Raw genomic sequence first — 24,500 nt, forward strand, 5'->3', positions numbered from 1 at the left:
CTTAAATTAAAATACTGGCATGATTTGACAACCATTACCATCCATTGGTTTACATAGTGGTGCATAACATTTGCTCATTCATTAGCTCATCTCGGTTTTAAGATCTGTGTTCCTATACTACTCACGTGGTTACCCATGGGGAACGGAAAGTACACACGAACAGTCACACACAGCATGTGTTGACTAAGGTGTAGTTTAATTACAAGTGACTCAACTTTAATGCACGCAAGGACACAGCACACACAATTCAAATTCTTTACAAAGTGGGAAACTGTGTACAGGTGTATGTGTGGTTGGTTTTGCTACCAGTAAGTATGGATGGTGTTTCCAAACCAATGTGGAGAGAGAGACTGAAAAACAGGATGTCAAAAGTAGGCAAGATCCCTTTTTTCTTGATTCTCTCTGTACACTGGACTTTTTTAATGACCATTTGAGTGTCAGTTCAAAATATCACTTAAGTCCTTTAATCTTTCCTATTTAAAAAAAAATATATTTGATTTGAGTGTGTTTTTCACAGTCACGCCATCAGAAGTCTAGACAAATCTGTGCAAATATTATGTTCTAACAAAGAACACAGTTTGTTTCAGTTTGTATATCTCTTGGTCCTGGTTGGTTCAAGTTGCACGTGCTTTTTATTGGTTACATTCTGGACATTAACCATTGCATGCTGTTTCATCGATTTTAGGATAAATGCTTAGTTTCAGACAAGCATCCTCATACTAATTTTTATCTCATAAAAAGACCAGTGGATCCCTTAGTCTATAGGGCGGTGCTCTTAAAGACATTATTTTTATCTTGGTGCGAAAGGTAAATACTGCAGAACCCTTTAGTTCGTGACTCATTAAGAAGGAGATCCTGAGAAACAGAAACTGGGTGCAGGATCTGATGTGCACGCCAGCGTTCAAGGGGTCCTTGACTAAGTCACTGATTGACTTTGATAAAACCCATCAGACTAGCCTTGTCATTGGACTGGAATGTTGAATGTAATCGTGTCGCTCACTTGCATGCATGCGCACAAGACTAGAAGCATATGCCCAATAAATAAACAAATACATAAATAACCAGTACATGCGGATGTGCCTGGACTCCCACCATGGGGGGAGCACTTTCTTGTGTTCTGCTACACGGCGCATTTCCAACAGAAGCCTTTTTTGTCTATAGCTGGAGCGGCTTTTAATTAATGGGGGCTTTGCACATACCATGAAATGGCTGCTGGATGGGAGGCATGGTTTAGACCATCTGCGGGATCCACTGCCAGGTTCTCCAAGTGGAAGTCAACCTTAGGGGCACATATGACACGCGACATCGCATTCGTTTGATGAGTGAATTGCACCAGTCTCAGGGGGTGGAAGGGTTATAATTCATGCACTTTTTAATTGAGAGCTCATACATTGATCTTTTCTTTGAACTACCTGTAGACTTCTCTCACAGAGAGGAAGTCTACAGAAATGCACCAGAATGCCATGGACTGTGCTACGGATGTAGTGGATGAGATTAGGTTGAAATATCACTGGAGTGTTTCTTTAAGATGCCATATTACTGTGTCCAGCAGTAAAGTTTCAGCATTGCAGTGGTCCTATCTTCCTCTTCTGCAATGTTATGAGTTCCGGCCCTGAAGGTCCTTGTCCATCACTGATGCTTACTGTTAGAGTGGGTGGATGGGTGGACGGTGGTCCAGCAGCTGTAGGCAGGCCAGGCAGGCGTGGCCGAGTGCAAGTCCCTGGAGCAGAAATAAACGCCCACCTCGCTCATATCCACATATCGCATCCTGTCTCACGCTGCCTCTGACTTATTACAATTGGATGATTCGTATTAGTTGATGTACACTATGACTGTTTGCATTGTTAAGGTACATGCACAGTGGTGGACAGAATGATGTAAACATGTTGGTGTACTTCAGCAGCTGACTACTTGAGCTAAAACAGAAGAGGAGCCTACTGTGGTGGAATAGGAATGTCTGGAAGAGTTGAGTATGCTGTAATTGAGCTCAACAGTTAAAGTAGCTCAGAAATCTTGTAACATAGATGGTAGACTGCACTTACACAGTGCTGACTCAACACTGGAAAATTGCAAATTACAGAACTTTGTGACGTGTGTGTGAGGGAGAGATGCAGAGAGTGTGTTTGTGTGTGTAGAGAAGGAGAGGGAGACGCAGAAAGAGATGTGTGTGTTATTGTTGGAGTGTGTGTGTGTGTGTGTGTGAAGGAGAGAGGAGGGAGCGGAAGAGTGTGTGTGTGTGAGAGAGTGAGTGTCTGAGCGTGTTTGCACTGGCCACACGTGCATGAATATGGAGCTTTATTTTGGGCCATGGTCTCTCTCTGCCACCCAGCTTCCCCATTATAAGAAAACGAAGAAAAACCTGCGGCCTCTCCATGGTGGCGAGAGGTTCCATTTTCAGCGCTTGGTTTCTGATTCATACAAGGCCCCATTGCTATTTCACTTCACTTTCTAAAAAAGAAAGAAAGAAGGGAAAGGCCAAGTTCTGCTTAGCAGTGCTAGCCCAGGCACAGCCAGCCGCTCCCGTTTCACTGTAAGCAGAGAAGCCGCAAAGACTTGAGACAGAGCAGCCCAGCAAATCGAGATCAGGAAACAGAGCGGAGAGGCGGAGGGAAGGGGTGGAGTGGGGTGGGGGACGGAGGCGCGGTCTGGCATTTGCAAACATGCCTTTCTCATTAACCATTGATGCAGAGTGCACTGCGTCACGCAGACCGGGCTGCCTGTGTTTGGATGTAGTTTGGAAACAGGAGAGAAGAGGGTTCTCAGCAGAGCTGAAATGTATACAGAAATGGGAGTGGCACCCCTTGCTGGTAGATGGCTGCAACTGCAGAAGTGTTTCAGTGAACATATTTGTCGGGATCATTACAGGCCTTGTCATTACTATGATTACATCATTGTTTAAGTGCACACAGGTGCTTCATTCATTTATTCATTCAGTTTATGACTGTGGGAACTCACTGAAGGAGTTTGTGGGCTGTACAAAAAGCATTTGTTTGTGTGTTGTAATGTAATGTGTCTGTGTTGTGCAGGACCTACAAATAGTATACTCCTATCTGCATGGCATGGAAGCACTGTCAAATCTGAGAGAGCACCAGCTCAGGTATTTTACCTCACGTCCAGGTCACATGAGTGATCACTGTCCACATGTGATCACTGAGTAAACACCTTGCACTTTGGTGCATGAGCATCTGTGCTGACTGTTTTTCTTTCTTCCAGGTTGATGTGTGAATCAGTTCGGTATGAACAGCACGATGCCAATGAGGTTTTGTACTAGTGAGTATAAAACACACTCGTGCACTTGAGCTCTAATCTAAGTCAGACAACTAGAGATAGGTGTCAAATGATTTGGACATGTCTTTGTGCATTTGTACATGCCTTTTCTGTTAATCTGTCTCTCTCACTCACATGCACACACATACAACTTGCTGTGCTTTAGTAAAACCAACCCCACTCTGGTCTTGTCACGCTGAGTCAGGACATTAAAGCAGAAGTGACAGTATTCGAGCTGTTCCTGCAAGTCCAGTTTCCCCAAAAGCGCTGCGGCATGCAATCATCCTGAAACCCCTGATCTCGAACTCTCAGCAGCTGTTTCATCCAAGAGAGAGCAAGCAGGAGGACCACCCGGGGTTGTCGACCTGGGAAAGGTCTGGCGGTCTGGCGGCAGGGGGTGAACCACAGGAGATGGTGATCATATTTTGGGGGGGGGGGGGGGGTTCAGGGTTCTGCTCTGCTTATGCGCTTGTCAAGCTTCTCTGGGCCATTCTGTTGCTCATACATTTGCTGTAGTGCAGGAACGGGTTTGACCTAGCAGACTGAGATTATCCCCTGTCAGACCAAAAGTCCAAGTAGAAAATTTGCCTTTGGCATCATAAAATGTGGGGTTTATTGTTGCAGCTACACGCCTGTGCAGTCTAACGGTCACATTTGTCTCTGTGTTGCAGCCCGGATGACCTCGGCACGTGCTGGTACATCCTGTTGTCCGGCTCCGTCTTTATAAAGGAGTCCATGTTTCTGCCGCGCAGCAGGTGGGAGCGCGTTCCTGCGTAGGTGCTTGCTGTTGCTTTCTGCACTTCTAAATCTCTCTTGCTCTTTCTCTCTCTTGTTTTCTGTCTCACTGTCTCTCAGCTTTGGGAAGCGCTCTGCAGGTGGCCTGCGTCGAGGGTGCGAGTGTATAGTCCTTGAGGCTTCAGAAATGATAGTGGTAAGTTGTGCACGCACAGGCAAGTGAAAAGGTGCAGCCGGAATTGTGTGGCAGTAAAATAGCCGTGCTCTCAATGAAAGAGTTGATCTAGGGCCAAGCAGGCCTGTTGGGCAAAAACAAGTGTTCTGTTTAACAGATAAAGAAATAAGCTTTAGAATTGTATCTCCGGTGTTTCTCTCTCTCTCTCTTTTTCAAGCTGTTTCACACAGTCTCCCTCTTCCCTGTGTTTTCTCAGGTGGACTACATGGAGGACAGTGACGAGTACTTTCACAGACAGGCATCGCAGCGGCAGTCCAGGAGAAGGTTCCGGAAAATAAACCAGCGCGGAGAGAGACAGACCATCATCGACACGGTTGAGCATTATCCCGCCAGCAAGCCTCCCCTGCCACCAGGCTACCACACGGTAAGTACAGAAAAACACACAAAAAATATTTAACATATTTTAAAAGGGTAAAGTAGTTTACTTTCTAGTGGAAGAACCACTTCCATGTGGTTTAGGGTACATGTTACAGTGGCTACCCTTCCGTCACCTCCACTCACCCCCACTCCTCCCTCTATCTTTTCTAAGCAGCGGACTAATTTAGTATAACTGAGTTTGGTATACTAATTCCTTACAATCGGTGTCATCTTGATGAGTTAATCTTAATGAGATCGTGAGTTCTCTTTAAATTCGAAGTGTACAATCTGTAACTTTTGGGGTTTTTTTGTTTGTTTGTTTTTTTAACCCACCCCCCACCCCCCGCCCCGCCCCGGCTACAGGAATGCTCAAAATCCCAGGTAACCTTCCCACCGTGCCTTCAGCCATCCCATAATACTCCCTGTATTTCCTAACAGCAATGTTACCGCTTGTGTACCTTTCTGCTAGTTTCTCCTGCCTTTAAGCACATACTAACAAGCTAAATGCACACAAGCATGAGACTTCTCTCTTCCGCTCTTGAGCTCATACGCCTTGCCTTTCTCTTTCTGGTTAAAACAAAACCATTGTTCAGTGAACTGTCTGTTATTGCAGGATCAGCTCTAGTGACTGGTTTAATAGGGTAGTGGGGGGCACCTGGCCTCAAATCCCACCCCCATCCTTCAAAACAGTATCCAGCCAACACTTGGTAATCTGTGTGTCCATCGGAGATGGTGAATGAGCAGGGGAGGTGGGGTGTTACTCACCTTACCTCTGTTAGGTGTGTTGCCACGGGAGTTTGCTGGATAACAATACAGCCAGCCTCAAGTGAGCAGCGTGTGCTGCCTGCAAGAAAGACAGAACAAGGCAAAAAAAAAGGAGGAGGAAAACTGAGGAGCGAAGCAAAGGCAGAGAGGGAGGCGCTGGGTGGAGATCAGCAGAGCATTCCAGAGGATTAGACTGACATGAAGGTGGAATAAACAAAGTGAAATCCATTTAAACTTTTTGGTTCTGAGTTACAGATGTTATTGTCTGTTACAGATGTTGAATATTAGTGTCTTCACAGCAATAGAAATGTCCTTTTGAATATTTTTTTTATGGTTTTAGTAAAATATTTTGTGTATGTTAGCTTTTTTTTTTTCCTCCCCTGAAAGATGTCATCGGGGTTAGAGTTTGTGTTTGCTTGCTTGCTTGCATTACATGTTCAACCTGGTCCAGCCTCTTTGAGAACATTTAGAAGAAAATTATTTCAGTTTTCTGTTCTGTTTCGATTTATTTCAATCTGACCCCAGAAGTCGTAGCACATCATTTTACATGGCAAATGGCAACTAGTCCCTTAATCTGCTCTGAATTTAATTAAAATGGGGGGGTGGGGGTGGGGGTGGCAATTGGCACTCACTGAAAGCATGGAAAGTAGACCAAGCAGAGGAGGATTTAGCATCTTAATCCTTTGGTTTATCATAAAACTAGATGCCAAAAGGCATCACATACATGCAGTATTTTTGTTGTCAAATGCACACCAGAATGTATATATATATGTGTGTGTGTGTGTGTGTGTGTGTGTGTGTGTGTGTGTGTGTGTGTGTGTGTGTGTGTGTGTGTGTGTGTGTGTGTGTGTGTGTGTGTGTGTGTGTGTAACAAATTGTCCTACTCTTTCAGCTTCCTGCAGATTTTTCTAAGATCCACCTCTCGGACAATCTCCACTTGCACGTGTCCTCCAGCCAGTCGCGTTCCAGCATCACCAGTGATTCGGGAAGCAGTAGCCTGTCAGATATTTACCAGGCACGCATGTTTTGTCCGGCTCCTTGCTCTGCAATGAGGCCAGCACACATTGCAGGCATAGCCCATGAACATCTGGAGAACACGCAGGCAGAGTTAAACCCTCCTGCATCAGAATTCATCTGTCCTATCAGCTCATAGCCTCTGGATTACTTCTACCTGCCCCACTTTTTGCACAACTCTTAAGAGTAAAACACACACAAACACGAATGGGACATGCAGAGCACTCGTAGTCTCAGAATCAAATACAAGTTCTATTCGACCTTCCATCAATCTGGACACATGCAAGAAGCCCGAATGTAATGTAATACATAATCCACACCAAGCAGTGGACAAGGAGTATATTAATATCTCAAACTGCATACAGGTGTAGAGAAGTATCTTAGTATACAATAGAATAGACTACAAATCTCTGCATTACTCTACCCATTACCTTCACATTCCATAAACTAGAAAATCTTATTTAGTGTGTGTGCTTTCTCCCTCCCTATCTCCCTCTCTTTCTCTTCCTCCCGCCCTCTCCCTCTCCGCCCACCCCCCAATCCCTCTGTAACTTTCAGGCTACTGAGAGTGAGTGCGGTGATGTGGATCTCAGCGGGTTGCCTGAAACAGCAGTGGACTCGGACGATGATGATGACGATGAAGATGTGGGGAGGTCCGGGGACCCCCTCATGAGTCGAGATATAGTGAGGGACTGCCTGGAAAAGGACCCCATGGACCGCACAGACGACGACATCGGTAGAACGCGCGCACACCACCTCCCACTACATACAGCCTTTCTCAGCCTGTCTAGCACTTGGGTCAAAAGCTTTCAAAATTGGGTTGTGGGTGTCCTACTTTATCCTACAAATAAACACTGGTTAATAATATACTTCAACACCAGCATCCTTCAGGATGATGCAGAGACAGAGAACCTCCAGTAATCTATAGACAAGACAGAAACAACAAGGTCATGCTCAAAAGTGAAATAATTGACCATTTGGATAATAACTGTGGTACTATAGCCTGCAACTGCTCTGCATGTGCTACATGTAAATGTATTAACTCTCACCCATATTCCTCCTCATGCTTTACTGGATGTCTGTCTCTTGCAAGATATGTTAGAAGTTTTACTTTGGAAAAACCTGATCGTTTTGTTGAATACCTTCTGACCATCAGAATTAAGGATGTTTCACTAGACATTTGAATGGGAATTGCATTAATGGTGTATCTGTTTACAGTGCTAGTTGTTGCTATGGCAACAAGAAACTTTCTTGATGAGTCCAGTGGAATTAATGTATAAAATAAATTGGTTTCTCCTCCTAGAACAGGGGTATGAATCTCGGCCACTTAAAGGGCCGTTTTAAAAAAAATCTCAACAAATCCATCGACCAGAGACTGCTTGTGATTTTATTTCATGCTTAAATATTATTTTTGCTATAACTGGAACTGTTTCAAAATATGCCATAAATGTAACAGCAAAACAGGCACTTTTTTAGTAGACCTTGAAATGTTGTATGAGTACTTGAAATATTCACACACAAAAAAAACTTCAGTAGCACTTGTAAAGTTGATGATGCACCTCTGAAACCTCTCTGGAAACCTTGGGTACTACACTGCAATTTTGACTACCTCTGCATCTTTAACTACAGTACACTGCAGTTACTTTCTGGATTTTTGTGTGTGTTTAGCCTATTGATTTTTTTCAACTGAGATGATGCTTAGTCAAAGATTGTCAAAGAAAGTCACAAAAGGAATATCTTTCTCTCTCTCCCTCCTTGCCTCCCTCCTCATCCCATATCTCTCGCTCCTCCTTCAGAGCAGTTGCTGGAGTTTGTTCAGCAGCTGCCGGCTTTTGCCAGTCTGAGCGTGTCTGTAAGGAGGGAGCTGTGTACTGTCATGGTGTTTGCCGTTGTGGAGCGTGCTGGAACCATCGTGCTAAACCACGGCGAGGAGGTGAGGCGGGAAACATACCAGCTTTGCAGTACTGTAGGTTTTTTTGTTTGTTTGTTTTGTTTTGGGGTTTTTTTGTTGTTGTTTTTTGTTTGGGGTTTTTTTTTTTTTTTTAAGTGCCAGACTTTGTGGTGATCATCATGTCATGAAGAAGCCTTTATGGGAAGGCAGAGCTTCACTTTCGTAGCACTGTTTGTGAGTGGAGGGTGTAATATCAGGAAATATAAAGCTGCAGTTGGCTGGCGAACATTTTGAGAACAGAGGCGTAAGGGAGACCACAGTTGATGTGCAGCAGGGTTACTGTGTTTTGGTAGAGTGAACCCCAAACGTGTGTGTGTGTGTGTGTGTGTGTGTGTGTGTGTGTGTGTGTGTTCACTAAAGCTGGACTCATGGTCAGTTATCCTGAATGGAGCTGTGGAGGTGATGTATCCAGATGGACAGTGTGAGACAGTTGGCATGGGAGGCAGTTTCGGGGTCTCCCCCTCCATGGACAAAGAGCTGATGGTCGGCATCATGAGGACTAAAGTGGACGACTGCCAGGTGAGAAGGAGTGTGTGTGTGTGTGTGTGTGCGTGTGCGTGTAGCTCCATGTATGTGTGTGTGTGTGTGTATGTATGTATGTAATATTTCTATAATCTGTTTAGATTATATTTTGTTTTGTGTGAGGGCATTCGAGTGTGTTTGTGCACAAGTTTGAGGGGGGGTTTTGTTTGGGGTTTTTTTTTTTTGTTTGTTACACTATAATTTTAACAGTGTTTCAAGCACACTTAATTATCCTTTGGCTGACTTAACACATTTTTTATGGGTTTGTGTAGTTTGTGTGTATAGCCCAGCAGGACTACTGCTGCATTCTGAACCAGGTGGAGCAGAACACTCAGAGGCTGGAGGAGGAGGGCGAGATTGTCATGGTGAAGGAGCATCGGGAACTCGACCGCACAGGGACCCGCAAGGGTCACATCGTTGTCAAGGTGACAACTTGGGGAGGAGTGATTTTGTTTTGGTTAAGTTGCATTATTTTCCAAATGGATCGCTGTTGTGGCAAAGGAGATTTGCACAAGATTGTGTTGGCAAACACTTAAGCCAAAGGTAACATGTCTCACAGGGCACATCAGAGCGGCTCATCCAGCATTTAGTGGAGGACCACACCGTGGTGGACCCCACGTACATCGAGGACTTCCTGCTTACCTACCGCACCTTCCTGTCTAGTCCTCTCATTCTGGGCCAAAGAATGCTGGACTGGTTCAATGACCCTAGTTTACGTGATAAGGTATGCTTGCAGTTGTCTGTATGTCATGTGTACACACATGCGTACACACACACACAGGTAAAGCCCATGTTTTATTCTCTGCCTTGTCCTCTCTAACACTCTCTGATAACACCCCCGCCCTTAGGTGACAAGAGTCATATTGCTGTGGGTCAATAACCACTTCAGTGACTTTGAGGGAGACCCTGGCATGACCACCTTCCTGGAGGAGTTTCAGAACTGTTTGGAAAGAGAAGTATGAAAAGACTCGACCCTAAACAAACAAGCCAGAACCCATTGTAAGCTCCTCCCTGCTCAATCCCCCTGCCTCTCTGCCTTTCATTGCCGGTTTTACAGAAGATGACTGGCCAGCTGCGTCTCCTGAACATCGCATGTGCTGCTAAGGCCAAACCACGTTTGGTCTCCATCACAAGGGCCTCTCGGGAAATGGCCCTTCCCTTCACTCTGATTGGTGGTGCAGAGCGGGGGACACGCCTTTTCATTAACAGTGTAGAAGTGGGCAGTAAGGCAGAGGAGGCGGGGCTTAAGCGTGGAGATCAGGTTAAAATACTTCACTTTGGAAAATTCTTAAATGTTTCTTTAACTCACTGATGATTTTCATCCAAATTTTTCTCTCTCCCTGTTTCACTCTAGATATTGGAGGTTAATGGACAGACATTTGAGAATGTGCATTTGGCCAAAGCCATTGACATTCTCAAGAACAACTTGCATCTTTCCATGAATGTCAAAACCAACCTTTTAGGTGAGTCTGTTTACTACCCCTCATGCATCCCCAAGTTTATATTGACACCCATTCATCAAATATATTAGTAGCTCTATTTGCATGTTTTTGTCCCTTTTGGCAGTATTTATATACAGATCTTCTAAAAACACCCCTCTCTCTTTCTCTCTCAGTCTTTAAGGAACTGGTGACCCGGATAGCGGAGGAAAGGAAGAACGGGGTTCCTCACCTTCCTAAAATTGGTGATGGGAAGAAAAGCTCCCGCTACTCTGTTCCTGAGCTTGGGGTCACTCCTGGGGTCATAAGTCAAGAGAAGGTCAGCAAGAAAGTCAAAGCACACACAGTGGGCGGCCGCAACAAACTGATGAAGATTCTAGACAAAACGCGCATCACCATCCTACCTCAGAAACCATACAGGTACCTCACACATGCATGCATTCACTGACACACACACACACACACACACACACACACACACACCTACCTACATGTGTGCACAGACCAACACACATACATCTGCATATGCACATGCGCACACAGTCACACTTATAGGCCACATGTACAAAGATTCACTTGCTAGCCTTGTTTGACACTGAATTGTTTTCTCAGCGCTGCATGTTCATTGAATTGCATGGAAATTGATGTTTCTTCTTGATGACAGTGACCTCGGCTTGGGGCAGACGCAAGATGACAGCATCGTTGGCCTGAGGCAGACCAAGCAGGGTCCTCCCACCATGCCTGTCAGCAGCAACTTGTCGTCCAGCAACCCTGATTTGGCCCAAGGCCAACAGCGCATCATTGACTACAGCACACAGCCACCTGGTAACCATCATCCTCCAACACACCAAGCTGTTAACAGCACATGTAGAGAAACATCTAGAACAAAACCATTTACCCAGAGCACAGCTTTTCTGTTCTCAATTCCCTTCTTGCCTTACTGTCTGTTGCAGTGCTAACTACATTGTGCGTGCGTGCGCGCATGTGTGTGTTTTTGTGTTTGTGTCTGTGTGAAGGTATGAGTGCCCTGCTAAACAAGTCTGTAATACTTGTGATATTCTAACTTTTTCCGGAACCTTCTTCTCGCTCACAGCACCTGGATTCACTCGTGAGTACTCGCACACTGCTGGGCTTTTCACCGCTGCCCCTGTCTCGCCCTGTGTCTCTCTCTCTCGCTCTCTCTCCCAGACACCCAGACCTGCCAACTTGTACGTGTTTTGCGTAGCAAATGCGCTTTTTGACATCAAGGTACTCTTATACAATTTGTTACTCCAGTCCGCATGTGCAGTACAAAAGACTAGGCTTGTTTTTTCTCTAATAAAACAGATGAGCCAAACTAGACTTTAATCTGAAATGACTGAAAATATCTTAGTAGTTTTGAAGTCTGGTGTGATCTAGCACTGAATGATTGGCCCCCTTCGCACTGGAAGTCTTGGTCAGCAACCATTCTCAGATCGTGATTTCTTTTGTGGACAAGAACAAAAAGTATTGTATTCCTCTATGATTCCACAATCTGGTAGTTCCTTCAGATGATGCCTCAAGTCCTCAAAATCTGCCGGAGAAACACATCTCTTTCATGCTAAAATGAAATATGGGTTTCAAGCTCAGTATGGTGTGTGACACTAGACAGTTCCAACATCAAGATCATGTTGGGTGAAAGCATGAGGAACTTCTTTTTGGATACTTTTCAAAATAGCAAACTCTTTACAAAACTCATTAAACTCTGGAGGAATAAGGCTTATTCAAAAGTTAAGATGCAGATCAATAATACATGTATGACCAGACAGCTTATTAGAAGACTCCAGCAAAGAATGGGCTATTTGCTTAGGAGGACTCTAAGAACCATCATAGTTTTCAGGTGTTAAATGCATATCTCAGTCAGTCAGTTTACACTCTGAGGTGACACATTCTGAAGGGAGCATGATGCCACGCCAAGAGATGTTTTTCCCTGCAGTTTGGATTTTGCTGTAGGATTCTGGGTTTATATCCACAATCTGATTTTGGACCAGCAGCCCTCCAGGTATGGGGCACATTAGTGGCTCTTCAACCAGAGCTTTAAACTTTGATCCAATGCTTTCTGGGTGACCAATCCAGCCAGGCTGTGCCCTCACATGACACTCCAATTAGACCACTAGGCACTTCTCTGTTTTCAGAACTTTGTTTTCTGAAGGATTTGTGAAACTTTTAATTGTGAGCCAAACTGGCTTTCACCAGGTTATGGCTGTAAGGTTATTTATCCTCTTACTGAGCCCCAATGCAACTACCCTCTCTGTCCAGTCCCTTCTCTACATGCTTGGCGAGCAGCCCAAAATCAAGAGACCAGAGTCAATGGTAGTCAGAGAAGCTCTAGTTTATTATTAGTAGAGGGAAGTTATTTGTAGGTTTTTGCAGGGAGGCGGAGTGTGTGTGAGGAGAGCTGTTTGGGAGTCAGCCAACTGTTGGTGATTATCATAAGTTCTAGAACATTTATAGCAGAATTTAATCACTCTGTGATGTTTATCCACAGTCATTGACACCGTGTATTTTGGAAAACTACTGTCATTTTCCTTCTTCTTGAGTGTCAGCTTTCGTAGCAGCTTCAACCTCTAACTGTTGTATTTTCCTCTAGCTGCTCTGTGCATGTTTATACAGCAGTAATCCCCTCTATAGTCATGTGAGTCTTGGCACAAACCTTGGCTGTACTGGAATTCATGGGGCACTGTGTCCTAGACTCTTAGCAGGCTTTTATGTTCATGGGATCTGGTGTGTAGCAGAAGTTCATAAAATGGAATGCATTTCTTTGCTGAATCAGCCAGTGCCTCTTTGAAATGCAAGATGACAACCAAAATTTCCCAGCAACCCTGGTGAATTACTTCAATAACTGAGCATCAGCATTTCGCTCTGTAAGGCTGCTACATTCCACGACATTTTGTAAAGTAGAGTGGAGCTGGCAGAGATAATCAGAAACACTCTCACCATTGTTCTCGTGGGTCTCCAAGACCTGAATGTGCACCTTTTCGCCCCAGTTACATAAGCACTGACATTGTCCAGCTCTCAAAGCTAGGCTTTTGTAGACACATTTTAGGAGGCTCAGTTATACACAGTGATGTTCAGGGAAGGGGACACAAATGATGCAGTATTATTTGATACTGGTGACATTCAGAAAGACTGACATCACTGAAGACTTGTCTAGCATGGAATGGAATATGCTGAAATCCACCTCAGTAGAAGGTTTGGCAGAATACTCTTAGTTTCTGAGGCATTGGAGCTTGGAGTTTGCACTTCTGAACCATGCTTGCCATTGTGCACCACTAACACACGATGTACCTCGGATAGAAGTGGGAATACAGAATTTCATAACGGAATTTTCCGTTCTTGGGTAGTACTTATTGAGACTATTGGGCTTATTTGCTTATCCCCTCTAAACTATCTGATGGCACGCAGTTTCAAATCTACTGGACTGACATGATGTTTAGTGTCTGTTCTCTGAAGTAAATAGTTCTATCATCTATTACTCACACTAGCAACCTCATGCTGTTTATTTCTGGTGATTTGTTCCTGAACTATAGACTCTGTTCATCTATCTGAATTACCTGTCAAGGGGGGCCATCTCCAGAATTACATTGCTCTTTATCCAAAAACATGGGAGAAAGGTTCTCCTCAAACTAGCAAAAACCACTTTTAAATCTGAATATACCTACATTTTTACTACACTCTCCGGGGGAGTAAAAACTTTCTGTACCTCAGCTGCAGTATTACTGTGAACACAGGGTCAGAGCCAAATTTTGCATACACACTTTGCTGTTTATAATGTTATCGACAGTTTCCTTTGAGTACTTCTTTACAAATTAAGTTATTTATCAGGTAAATGCTTAAAATTTATACTCTATACCTATAGCAGTTATAAAATTCACTCAGGTTCCACATTGGGTGCCATTTTCCTTCTCCCCTATGTAATCCAGGAAAAAAGAAAACAAAATCTGAGTGGATTCAGGTAGCTTTCTACTATATTAAGCTCAAAATAATATTTTCTGGAACTGTAGTGTGCTTATTTACCTCAATTATGACTATGCTCACTTTAAATAGAATTTGTTCACAGTAAAATTAAATGCTCTTCTCTTCCAATTTAAAGAGAATGAATCATGTGTATGATTTCAATAATAATTCACAAAGGGAAAAGTGTGCATTTAGTGTGTGCATCTGTATGTGTATGTGATCTGTTTGTGTATAAGTGATTTTTTGCACAAAAAAAACACCCAATGCATTAGGCACTACTCTGTACGCTCAGCTCAACATTTCTCGGTCCGGCTCAGCACCTGTCACAATGAGAAAAATTTGTCATGTTATGAGGTAAAATGGGGGATTCCTTATTACCTTGAACAGTGATGCCTGACAGTGGATACAGATAAGCAGTTAGCTGAACTTAACGACCAGCTTATACCGCGCTGATATTCTAACCATCATGCACTCTCATTCTAGTAAATAATAATGTGCCCATGCCATTGTAAAATGGATGGTAATAACTGGCGACATGTGTCTTAACAAAATACACCAAAACTGAGTTCTCTTAAAGTGACAGGCTTTTAATATAAACCCTCTATTCTAGAATATTAAAGCAGTATATTGACCTATGGGTTACATCATCAGAGAGAGAACAGCATTGCTGATCATGTCTGACTCTTAACAGGTTGAAAGTGAATTATTAATCTATGACATCACTAAAATAGATCTCGCTCCCCTCTTTATTTTTCAATTAAGGTTAGCAGGTCTGGATACGTGTCTTGTGCCCGCTTGCGCTCTCTTGCTCTCTCCCCCTCCCTCCCTCTCTGTGAAAGCCTGTCTTGGGCTTTTTTCTTTTTCCAGTTCTGCTCAGCACATCCTGGCTCCAGGTACCTGTCTTGTGGTTCTAGGTCTAGGTCTTCTTGAGCTGCTTTAGAAAGTCGTCTTACTTTCTAGATGACTGTCTCTTCCTCCTAGTTGCTGCCTGTTCTAGATTTAACTATTATGTGCTGTCACTTATCTCTATGAGCAGAGATTTGGCAGTGTCTGGATCTTTTGGCTGTATACCTGTACTACTTGCACTGTTCTGACTTCTCTTCATAATCTACCTTTCTTGTTAGGTAGCGATCACCTTCTTTTTTCCCCCTCTAGTTGTGTTTAATTCTGTGGTGCCAAGAATGATCTTCTGCTTGTCTGTTGTAGTCCTAGTAGTCTTGTTTCTTGCTCCAGGCCCCTAGATACCGCCGTTTAATACCGTTTCTCTCATTTCCAGTGATATGGGTTTCAGATTGTGACTTGCCCATAGGTTGATTTCATAGCTACTTTGGCCACCCCTGGCCCACATGCATGTGATCGGTGTAATGACTTGGGGTCCCTGGTGCAGGCTCCAAGACCTGGCATGATGACCCTTGAACTTGTAGGCTTTCATTCAACTCCGCCACCACCTTTCAGTCTGGCACCCCAAATATGGGCACATTTTGGGAATCACCATCAGAAAAAGCAGACCAGAGATTGGTTGGCCTTGAATATCGTTTACATGTTCTTTCAAGGTCAATTTTCTTCCTCTTGGATGGGACCCCTTATTGCAGTTCATCTTCATACAGACATTAATGTGATTTGCAGACAATATCAGACTGAAACTGCTGACTTGGAATGGAGTGAAAGCTTTCCAAATTGCAGGGCGGGTTTTTAGAGGACCTGTACAAGCATCGTTTTGGTTTGTTTTTCCTTGTTTGTTGCTCTGCAGAATTACAGGATCAGGTGCTGCGCGTCTTCAAAGCTGACCAGCAAAGTCGTTACCTGCTAATCAACAGAGACACCACGGCCAGAGAGGCGGCCAACCTGGCGATCCGAGAGTATGGTCTGACAGCTGGCCCAGAAGCTTACTCGCTATGTGAAGTGTCCGTCACGCCAGAGGGTGTCATCAAACAGAGGAGACTTCCAGACCAACTCTCAAAACTGGCAGACAGGATCCAGCTCTGTGCCAGGTGGGCTTTCTCACACAAACTCGCCACACTTGGGACTCCTGTTTTTATTCCAGATTTAAGCATGACTATTGAACAGTAGTCAGATAGTCAGTGTTGCTTTTAGCCTTGGCCATTAACTTTTGCTTTCGTGTGTGTGCATGCGTGCATCTCTGTGTATGCATATGTGCCTTCCTTTGTGTGTGTAAATGCACCTCTGTCTCTCAGGTACTACCTTAAGAATAACATGGAGACAGAGACACTGTGTTCGGACATGGAGGCTCAGGAAATGCAGCGGGAGTCCCAGGTGTGCCTGTTGTCTCTGAGCTCCGCCGAAATAGCAAATCAGCTATCGGCACGCAACTACCTGCTCTTCGCCAGCATCGAGCCCACTGATTACATCTTAGACCTCTTCAAACTCTGCCCACACGACCTCCCCACCAGCCTCCGTAGCTTCGAGGACCTCGTAAATCAAGAGACCTTCTGGGTCGCTACGGAGATTGTACGGGAGCCCAACCAGTCCAAAAGGATGAAGATCATCAAACACTTCATAAAAGTCGCCCTACACTGCAAGGAATGCCGAAACTTCAACTCCATGTTTGCCATTATCAGGTTAGTCCGTAGTATTTATAAGTCAGGACTCTGGTACATTAGTGGATTAAAAGAATGATGAAATTCCATTAGCATTAGATGTTTAATGCTAAATTTTGCATTCTGTGGGTCAGGCAGTGGATACAAACTAAGGATTTTTCATAGTATTTACACATACTATGTAAATACTATGAATACTATGAAAAGTTATGATACTGGCAGTCATTTACTACCATCTACTACTGTTAAAAGCTCTTTTCAGATTAATCAAGGGATCTCTCTCTCTCTCTCTCTATCAACCCCCACCACCACCACTGCAGTGGCCTCAATCTGGCACCTGTGTCCCGTTTGCGGGCTACATGGGAGCGCTTGCCTGGCAAGTATGAGAAGCTGCTATCCGAGCTGCAGGAGGTGTTCGACCCATCACGCAACATGGCCAAATACCGCAATCTGTTGAACAAGCACAACCTCCAGCCACCGGTCATCCCCCTTTACCCCGTCATTAAGAAAGACCTCACCTTCCTCCATGAGGGTAAGGGCCCCAATGCCCTGCTCATGGCCCGTGCATCACCACCGCTCTTTTAGGGTTGAGTAAATGAGTCTGTGTCTCTGTAATTTTGTGTATGTATGTGTGTGTGTATGTATGTATGTATGTATGTGTGTCTCTGTGTGGGTCTCGTACATGTATTATAGGTAATGACTCTAAGGTGGATGGTCTAGTAAATTTTGAGAAGTTGCGGATGATTGCACGTGAGATCAGACACGTGGTCCGAATGGCATGTGTCAGCACAGATCCAGCGGTGCTCTTTAGGACCAGGTACACAAGCATACGCGTGCGTGCGCGCGTGCATACACACCCTCTCACTCAGTGCACTCCCTTGAGAAGAGTTACCGCAAATGGAACTTCTACACAGTGATCAGCTCTGTGCTGAACCTTCTTACACAGCTCACACTTGCGCCCACAGCTGAGTGTTGTCTGAGTGTTGGGGCCAGGTCGCTGCCAGCTGTGTGTTGTGCTGCTGGGATGTCTGACAGGGCTCTCCCTCTGGTCTGTGGCCTGTGTTCTGTGGGCTCCACTGTCTAAGCGCCTGTCTGTCTCTCTGTCTCTCTCTCTGCTCCGTGAATGTCTTCCTCTCTCTCTGGTGTCCTCACGGCTCGGTGCTTTAGGAAGAAAAAGTGGAGGAGTCTTGGGTAAGTGGGACTCTAGCTCATGCTCACTCTTTTACTCCATCTCTTCCCCTTCGCCCCCCTCTTCTGTGTCTCTCGTGCTTTGTCTCTTCTTCATGATAACTTTGCTGTGTGATGTGCTATTAACCTAACTCTGATTTATTCATTTAACCAGTTTTGGGTAAACCACGTTAGCAGTGCTCCTCACCTCTCCTCTATTCTTCTCTCCTCTTTTGAAAAGGCATGGGCCTTAGCCAGCTGATCACTTCTTTCTTTTTCTTTCTTTCTGCTACATTCTTTTTTCCCTCCTTCCATTTCCAGATTGCAAATAACCTCTGAATGCGTGTTTGCGTGCAGGTCTTTGAGCCAGGTGAGTGGCTCGTCTCTGGCGGATGTGGGCACGGCGGCCGGGCGGAGGAGGGGCCGACGCAGCTCTTTCCTCAGTGCCAAGAAGCTCTACGAGTCAGAGCTGATGAGCAGACGTGTGCGGCAGTACCTCGATACACTGGAATACGACAGCAATGAGGATGCCTTACACACACACTCACTGCAGTGGGAGCCCGCCACCAACATGGGTCAGCACACGCGCGCGCGCACACACACACACATGCAAGTTCTCACTTAGACTCCTTCTGCTCTGCCTGTTATATGACATGTTAATATTTGATGTGTTGTAGAAACACACTGTGCTGGTTCATCTGTTTTTGTTTGTTTGTTTGCTTATCTGCTGGTGGGTGTTTGCCTTAGTGAGCAAGACCACTACAGAGAAAAAACGAGCTGATGCATCTCCAGTCAGTCAGAGAAGCCCCACCCCAAAGCACCCCACTCGCAAGAAGCCACCTGGCAAAGAATTGCCACCATTCGGTGAGAACACACACACACACACACACACACTCACAGAAGTTAATCCAAATTTAAAATCTGATTGTTTTTGTTTTGTGTGTGTGTGTGCGCGTGTGTGTGCGCGCGCGTGTTTACAGGCGTCCCTTCCCCTGGCTCCCGGCAGAAGATTCTTTCTCTGTCAGAAGAAGGGCATGATAGACAAAGAAGGCAACCAGAAGTCTGCCAATCAAACATTGGCCCTATCCTCTCCACCCCACCCACTTCTCCTAATGGCATGCTGCGAAAAGGTGTGAACAGCATAACCTGACGTGGTTCATTAAAAGTGGAGGGGTGTCCAGTTTTACCTGCAGGGTTGTATCCCAGCCGCGCAGGAGCATGCCTGAAACTGTGTGATCAGCTGGTCTCAGTCTTCAAACGGCGGATCAGGTGGTTGCCTCTGCTTGATTCAGCTGAACACCTGCAGCAAGCACCAGCCCATTAGCGGATAAAATCGGAAACCTTTGAGCTCGAGTGCACAGATAGAAAAGACACCATCGATGAGTTGAATAATATCACTGTTTGCATTTCTTAAACAGCAGACACTAAGATGTGTGTCTGTATGAAGCATGTGAGCATAGCATTGTGTGTGTTCACTAGGGCCATACCTGTCTGGGAACGAAGCACCTGATCAGCTGAGTGTCCTGAGTTCCTCCTCCTCTGAGCTCGCTGCAAGTGAAGACCACACACCCACCCACATGCGGACCCTCTCTCATCCACATGCCCTGGCACACACACTCAGCACACATCGGACTGAGCTCGACCAAATCAGCCTTGGGTAGGAACACACCCATGCACAAGTGGATATGACTGTTTCTGAATCTGCACTGAAAAGCAGGCAAGGAGTGGTCAAAAACAGGCCAAAGCAGCTAAGCTACAGCATCTTCAAATGCCCAAAGAAGAATTGGTTTCCAAGATATTCTGATTGAACATCATTAATATGGTTTGGGAAGTAGCCCAGATTTTAATTGTTCATTGATGAATCAGTTGAGTTATTCCTTGATTCGTTCATTGGTTCACTCTTTGTTCCTCTCAGCTCTTACTCATTGACCCAGGATCAGTGTGATCGCACATCACTGGATGCAGCTGACAGCGGCCGGGGCAGCTGGACCTCCTGCTCTAGTGGCTCCCACGACAACATCCAAAGCCTTCCACAGCGCATAGGTTACTATGACAGCCGGAGCTGGGAGACTCTGTCAGAGGGGCAGGGGATTGGGCGGAGCCAGTCAGCCACGCCCATAGGCTACTGGGGTGATGAATCGGAAGGTGACACAGGAACGATCAAGCGAAGGGGTGGAAAGGATGAGGTGCCGAGTGTGCAGAAGAGTGCGGCGACTCGACGCGAAGGGCGTTTCCGAGAGCCGCCACCCACACCGCCTGGCTACACGGCTCTGTCTGTGGCCGAGGCAGAGGAGGTTAGCCATGGCCATGGCCGACGTCCACCAGACTACAATGCAGCCCTGCAGAGGTCCCGCCTTCTTAAAAGGTCGTGTGACTTAGAACCTCCTCCACAGCCACGCCCATCCAGTCGCATGCACGGATATACCCACTGTCCATCACCACGGCGACCACCGCGCGACGGTGAGGATCTTTAGTTTGTTTAGTTTAATGGTCAGTTTAGAACGTGCAAATCAAGTCAAAATAATTTAACATTTCCTCTCTTTCTCTCATCTCAGAAAATGAACAGGTGTCAGCAGTATGAAAAACAACTCCATGCCCCTCAGCAAACAGCAGCCAAGCTGACATTCGCCCAGCACACCATAAGTTTTGCAGTGCTATTAGAAGCTACTCATATGCAGGTGAACCCAAGCAAGCCCTGTTCAGACTCCTTACTTCTGCTGTCAGTCGACTGGTGCCTGTGGTTGCTGTCTGTTGAGTCCATGAGTGAGGTCAGAGGGGCTTAACATCACAAAATACAATTGGGAGGCATTTAGATCTCCTTTCTTGAGAATCACTGTGAGAAATAAGAGCAAGATATTTTGGCACTTTGAAGGAAAGACAAATGAATGATGGAGAATTGCCAGCTTAAACAAAAAAAAAAATCATGGATATTTTTTTTTTTTTTTTTTTTTACCATGGAAACAGTGTTATTTTACATGTCTGATGTCTACGCAGTCTGTTGTGTATATGTGTATTGAGGAGAATGGGGGGGTTTGGAGCTGCATGCAAAGGATACTTGAATCAAAGGCTGCATGTATTTGCAGGCAATATTAGCCCTGTTCAGGCACATAGAGCAAAATAAAACTGCCAGTAATCGACCTCAGAGGCATCTTTAGTTCAGTGTTACAAGTGTTCAGTTGATCAGTTATTGTGCTTTTAATCCTGTCTTATCTGTTTATATTCCCACCTAATTCTTCAGATGTGTTTACCAGCACATTTTTCTTTTAATTATTCATTTTTAGAATTGTTTATTTTATTTTAATGTTGAATCAGTTTGATTCCCCTCTTTGCCGATCATGTAATATAAAGCATACATTGTAAACTGTTGCACAAATGGGGATAAACTTGTAAAAATAGAATGTTTGCATAGTTGCTATTTGTCATAGTTATTGCATAGCTATTTTTAGCTAGATTATAATGACATAATAGAGATATGAAAAGCCTCCTCTGTCTCCATTTCGTTACCAAGTCGTATTTTCATGCTGCATGTATTTGTATGTCTTTTAAAAAGACAACTGGCAATAGTCTTGATCTCATTTTGTATTTTTAATACAATAATTGTAAATATTGGTTATATTTTAAGAGTTGAGAGATATATATATATGTTTCAGGTAACATTCAGCTGCCATGAGTTTCAAAGACTGAGAATAAAATACTGTAGCAATGGATTGCCTCCTAGTTTTGTCTCTACTACAGTAGAAGTGGCATAAACCACAAGACAAATTGGCATAAAATCTGCGAATAAAGTTTGATCTCTTAAAAGACCTCATAAGTAACTGAACTGCCACACTATGGGTCTCAAGTTGCAGCTTGATATTAAGTTCATCTTTTTAAGTTCTTAAAAAATTACAAAAGAATGCTGCAACATCAGATTATTTTTCAATAGTAGAGGAGGGGACATTTTCTCCTTGTCTTTGATCCTGCCCCTGTAAATTATAAGATATTCATATGGGGAGCAAAAGTTTATTTACAGGCAAAACACTATATAATAATAGACTAATAATACACAATAGTAACACTAATGCCAAAAAGCAATAATACAAATTCATTATTTCCTGTTGTGTATTTTTAATCACTCAATACAGAAAGTGCAGGTATGAAGAACCTTGATATAAGCATCTTTGTTCATTCTGTGCTGGGCTGTCATCTTGTGACAACCAGAGGAGGATGGTTTCCCTTTCTGAATCTTGTTTAACCTGAAGGTTTCTTTCTCTTGCTTTTAGAGTTTTTCCTTGCCACTGTTACTTTGACTTGGTCATTATGGACCTAGACCTAGATAAACTGGATAGGGGTAGTTGTATTGGTACGCTGTAAAATTGTTCTTTGTAAGTGAAGAAAAGTGGGAAAAAAAATAAAGTGCAAGCTCCAATTAAATAAGTTAAACTACAGGTAAATAAATAACTAAAGTATTGCACAATAATTGCACTGATAAACTGTCATCTTGGATTGTTTTGCTGTTAACAATTATATTCTGGTTATAATCTATAAGTATAGATTACAAGTCTTGTAAACTTGGCTAATATTTAAGAAATACATAGTAATAATTAGATATTGCTGATTACATCTGATTATGAACCAAGACAAAAATCCTACTCCATTTATTATCTCAGCCAAAAACTACTATTTCCAACATGGGTAAATGTATAATGGCGCCTGTATGTTGAAGCTGAGTTCCTCTTTATTTTGGCTTCTTCCCTCTCTCTGTTTTTTGGGGGTTGTTGACTTTAATAGCATCTGCATTCTCAGAAATATCTCCACTCTCCTTTTTCTGCTGTGAATTCCAAGACACGTCTTATATGTAGAGACTCCTCGAAACATGGAATTATGTATCCATCTGCAAACCACTGTACAGGTGAACTCTTTCTTTATGTGGTCTAATCACTGAGGTGATGTCAAATAAGGAAGTCACAGATTGCTTGCACCTCTATTCAAGTCATGAATCACAATAGCAATGCTTTTTTTTTTTTACACTTTCTTACACACCATTTAACTTTATTTTTACCCCAGTTTTGTCCCAATATTACTAGTTTACAATTCCACCCTCTAGCTGAATAAGTACCCCTGCCCCAGCCATCACAAAATGCTTTAAAATGGCAAACAAAACCCAAAACACATGGTAGGAAAAGAAATACTGCCATCTACGTAGATCATAGAATAACAATAATGGCCAAGAAGCATCCAATGATCAGCTCCAGGGAAATCAAAGATGATCTTCAGTTACCTGTGAGTACTGCAACAATCAGAAGATGCCTACGTGAAGCCAAACTATTAACCCTCGTAAAGTACCATTGCTAAAAAAAAAAGACGTGTTGAATAGGTTATAGTTTGTCAAAGAACACACTGGCCCAAAGAGAAGTGGCGCAACATTGTATAGACAGATGAGAGCAAAATTGTGGCCTTATTGTAGACCCAATAAGAACGGACAGTTTGTGAGACGACCCATAAACACTCAATTCAAGCCACAGTACACTGTGAAGACTAAAACATGGAGGTACAAACAATGGTTTGGAGATGTTCTCATACTTTGGAGTCGGACCCGTTTATCGCATACCAGACCTCATGGACCAGTTTGAATATATCAAAATACTGGAAAAGGTCATATGCCTTATGCTGAAGAAGAAATTCCCTTGAAATGGGTGTTTCAGCAGGACAACGACGCCAAACACACCAGCAAGCGAGCAACATCCTGGTTCCAGACCAACAAGATTGATGTTATGAAGTGGGCAGCCCAATCCCCAGACCTCAATCTGATTGAGAATTTGTGGAGTGACATCAAAAATGTTGTTTTTGATGCAAAACCTGAGAATGTAGAAGAACTGTGCAATGTAGTCCAGTCAGCTTGGGCTGGAATATCTGTTCACAGGTGTCATATGTTAGTTGACTCCATGCCACACAGATGTAAAGCAGTTATCAGAAATAAAGGTTATACAACTAAATATTAGTTCAGTGATCAACAGAAGAGCTAAATCTGTAAACAACTTTCAGTTTATACTGTAAATATTCGAGTTGTAAATGAAAATGAAGACACTGCTATTTTTTTAACAGCCCATTATTCTTTTTCCTTCATTTTCAGTTAAGAAATTGATATTTTGTTCATATTTTCATTTGGAGGTGAATGTGCAGTGCTCCCAGTGCCTTTGTGTATATGAAAATAAATGTTATTATGGGGATTGAGCATTTTCTCAGCTGTTTTAAACACACTGCTATTATTTTGCACATAACTGTATATAAGAGCAGATAAAACATATGAAGGTGCAGTCCAATTCAGGTCAGGGATTATATGTTCCTGTGCCACATGACAGAATGTAGACGTTTTTTATTTATTGTTATTGCAATGTTTTTCTCTTTCTCTAATTTTGTCCTATCAAGTGTCCTCTTCTACAGGCTGAATTTCCAGGCTAGGGACAAATTTGAAAGTTTGAATTTTGGTGCTGGTCTCTTCTCTACCTTAAAGGTTAGCCCATAAGGTAGGACAT

The 24,500-nt window shown here is 43.8% G+C and overlaps 1 protein-coding gene across 6 annotated transcripts in view; it reads left to right on the forward strand.

Annotated features, from left to right (window-relative positions):
- The window catches only part of rapgef2a (Rap guanine nucleotide exchange factor 2a), a 28,428-nt gene extending 6,738 nt beyond the window's left edge, over positions 1-21,690 (forward strand). The window contains exons 2-30 of one of the 6 annotated variants that reach the window (XM_027024015.3): positions 3,027-3,097; positions 3,214-3,270; positions 3,939-4,022; positions 4,123-4,198; positions 4,434-4,601; positions 4,958-4,975; positions 6,252-6,374; positions 6,932-7,109; positions 8,170-8,306; positions 8,685-8,843; positions 9,119-9,271; positions 9,406-9,570; positions 9,695-9,802; positions 9,904-10,107; positions 10,201-10,309; positions 10,462-10,705; positions 10,950-11,110; positions 11,379-11,393; positions 16,011-16,251; positions 16,456-16,839; positions 17,139-17,350; positions 17,512-17,635; positions 17,986-18,009; positions 18,343-18,560; positions 18,733-18,849; positions 18,966-19,115; positions 19,465-19,642; positions 19,901-20,445; positions 20,541-21,690. In XM_027024015.3, coding sequence (XP_026879816.3) covers positions 3,027-3,097; positions 3,214-3,270; positions 3,939-4,022; positions 4,123-4,198; positions 4,434-4,601; positions 4,958-4,975; positions 6,252-6,374; positions 6,932-7,109; positions 8,170-8,306; positions 8,685-8,843; positions 9,119-9,271; positions 9,406-9,570; positions 9,695-9,802; positions 9,904-10,107; positions 10,201-10,309; positions 10,462-10,705; positions 10,950-11,110; positions 11,379-11,393; positions 16,011-16,251; positions 16,456-16,839; positions 17,139-17,350; positions 17,512-17,635; positions 17,986-18,009; positions 18,343-18,560; positions 18,733-18,849; positions 18,966-19,115; positions 19,465-19,642; positions 19,901-20,445; positions 20,541-20,566 — 4,449 coding nt within the window. In that variant the 3' untranslated portion in view covers positions 20,567-21,690. The remainder of the gene's footprint in view (positions 1-3,026; positions 3,098-3,213; positions 3,271-3,938; positions 4,023-4,122; positions 4,199-4,433; positions 4,602-4,957; positions 4,976-6,251; positions 6,375-6,931; positions 7,110-8,169; positions 8,307-8,684; positions 8,844-9,118; positions 9,272-9,405; positions 9,571-9,694; positions 9,803-9,903; positions 10,108-10,200; positions 10,310-10,461; positions 10,706-10,949; positions 11,111-11,378; positions 11,394-16,010; positions 16,252-16,455; positions 16,840-17,138; positions 17,351-17,511; positions 17,636-17,985; positions 18,010-18,342; positions 18,561-18,732; positions 18,850-18,965; positions 19,116-19,464; positions 19,643-19,900; positions 20,446-20,540) is intronic. The other 5 variants (XM_081714381.1, XM_081714379.1, XM_081714380.1 and 2 more) reach the window with 5 other exon arrangements.
- Positions 21,691-24,500: the final 2,810 nt, after the last annotated feature.

Source organism: Electrophorus electricus, chromosome 5 (genome assembly GCF_041902795.1).
Source record: "Electrophorus electricus isolate QZ-2024a chromosome 5, ASM4190279v1, whole genome shotgun sequence".
NCBI classification, from domain to species: domain Eukaryota; kingdom Metazoa; phylum Chordata; class Actinopteri; order Gymnotiformes; family Gymnotidae; genus Electrophorus; species Electrophorus electricus.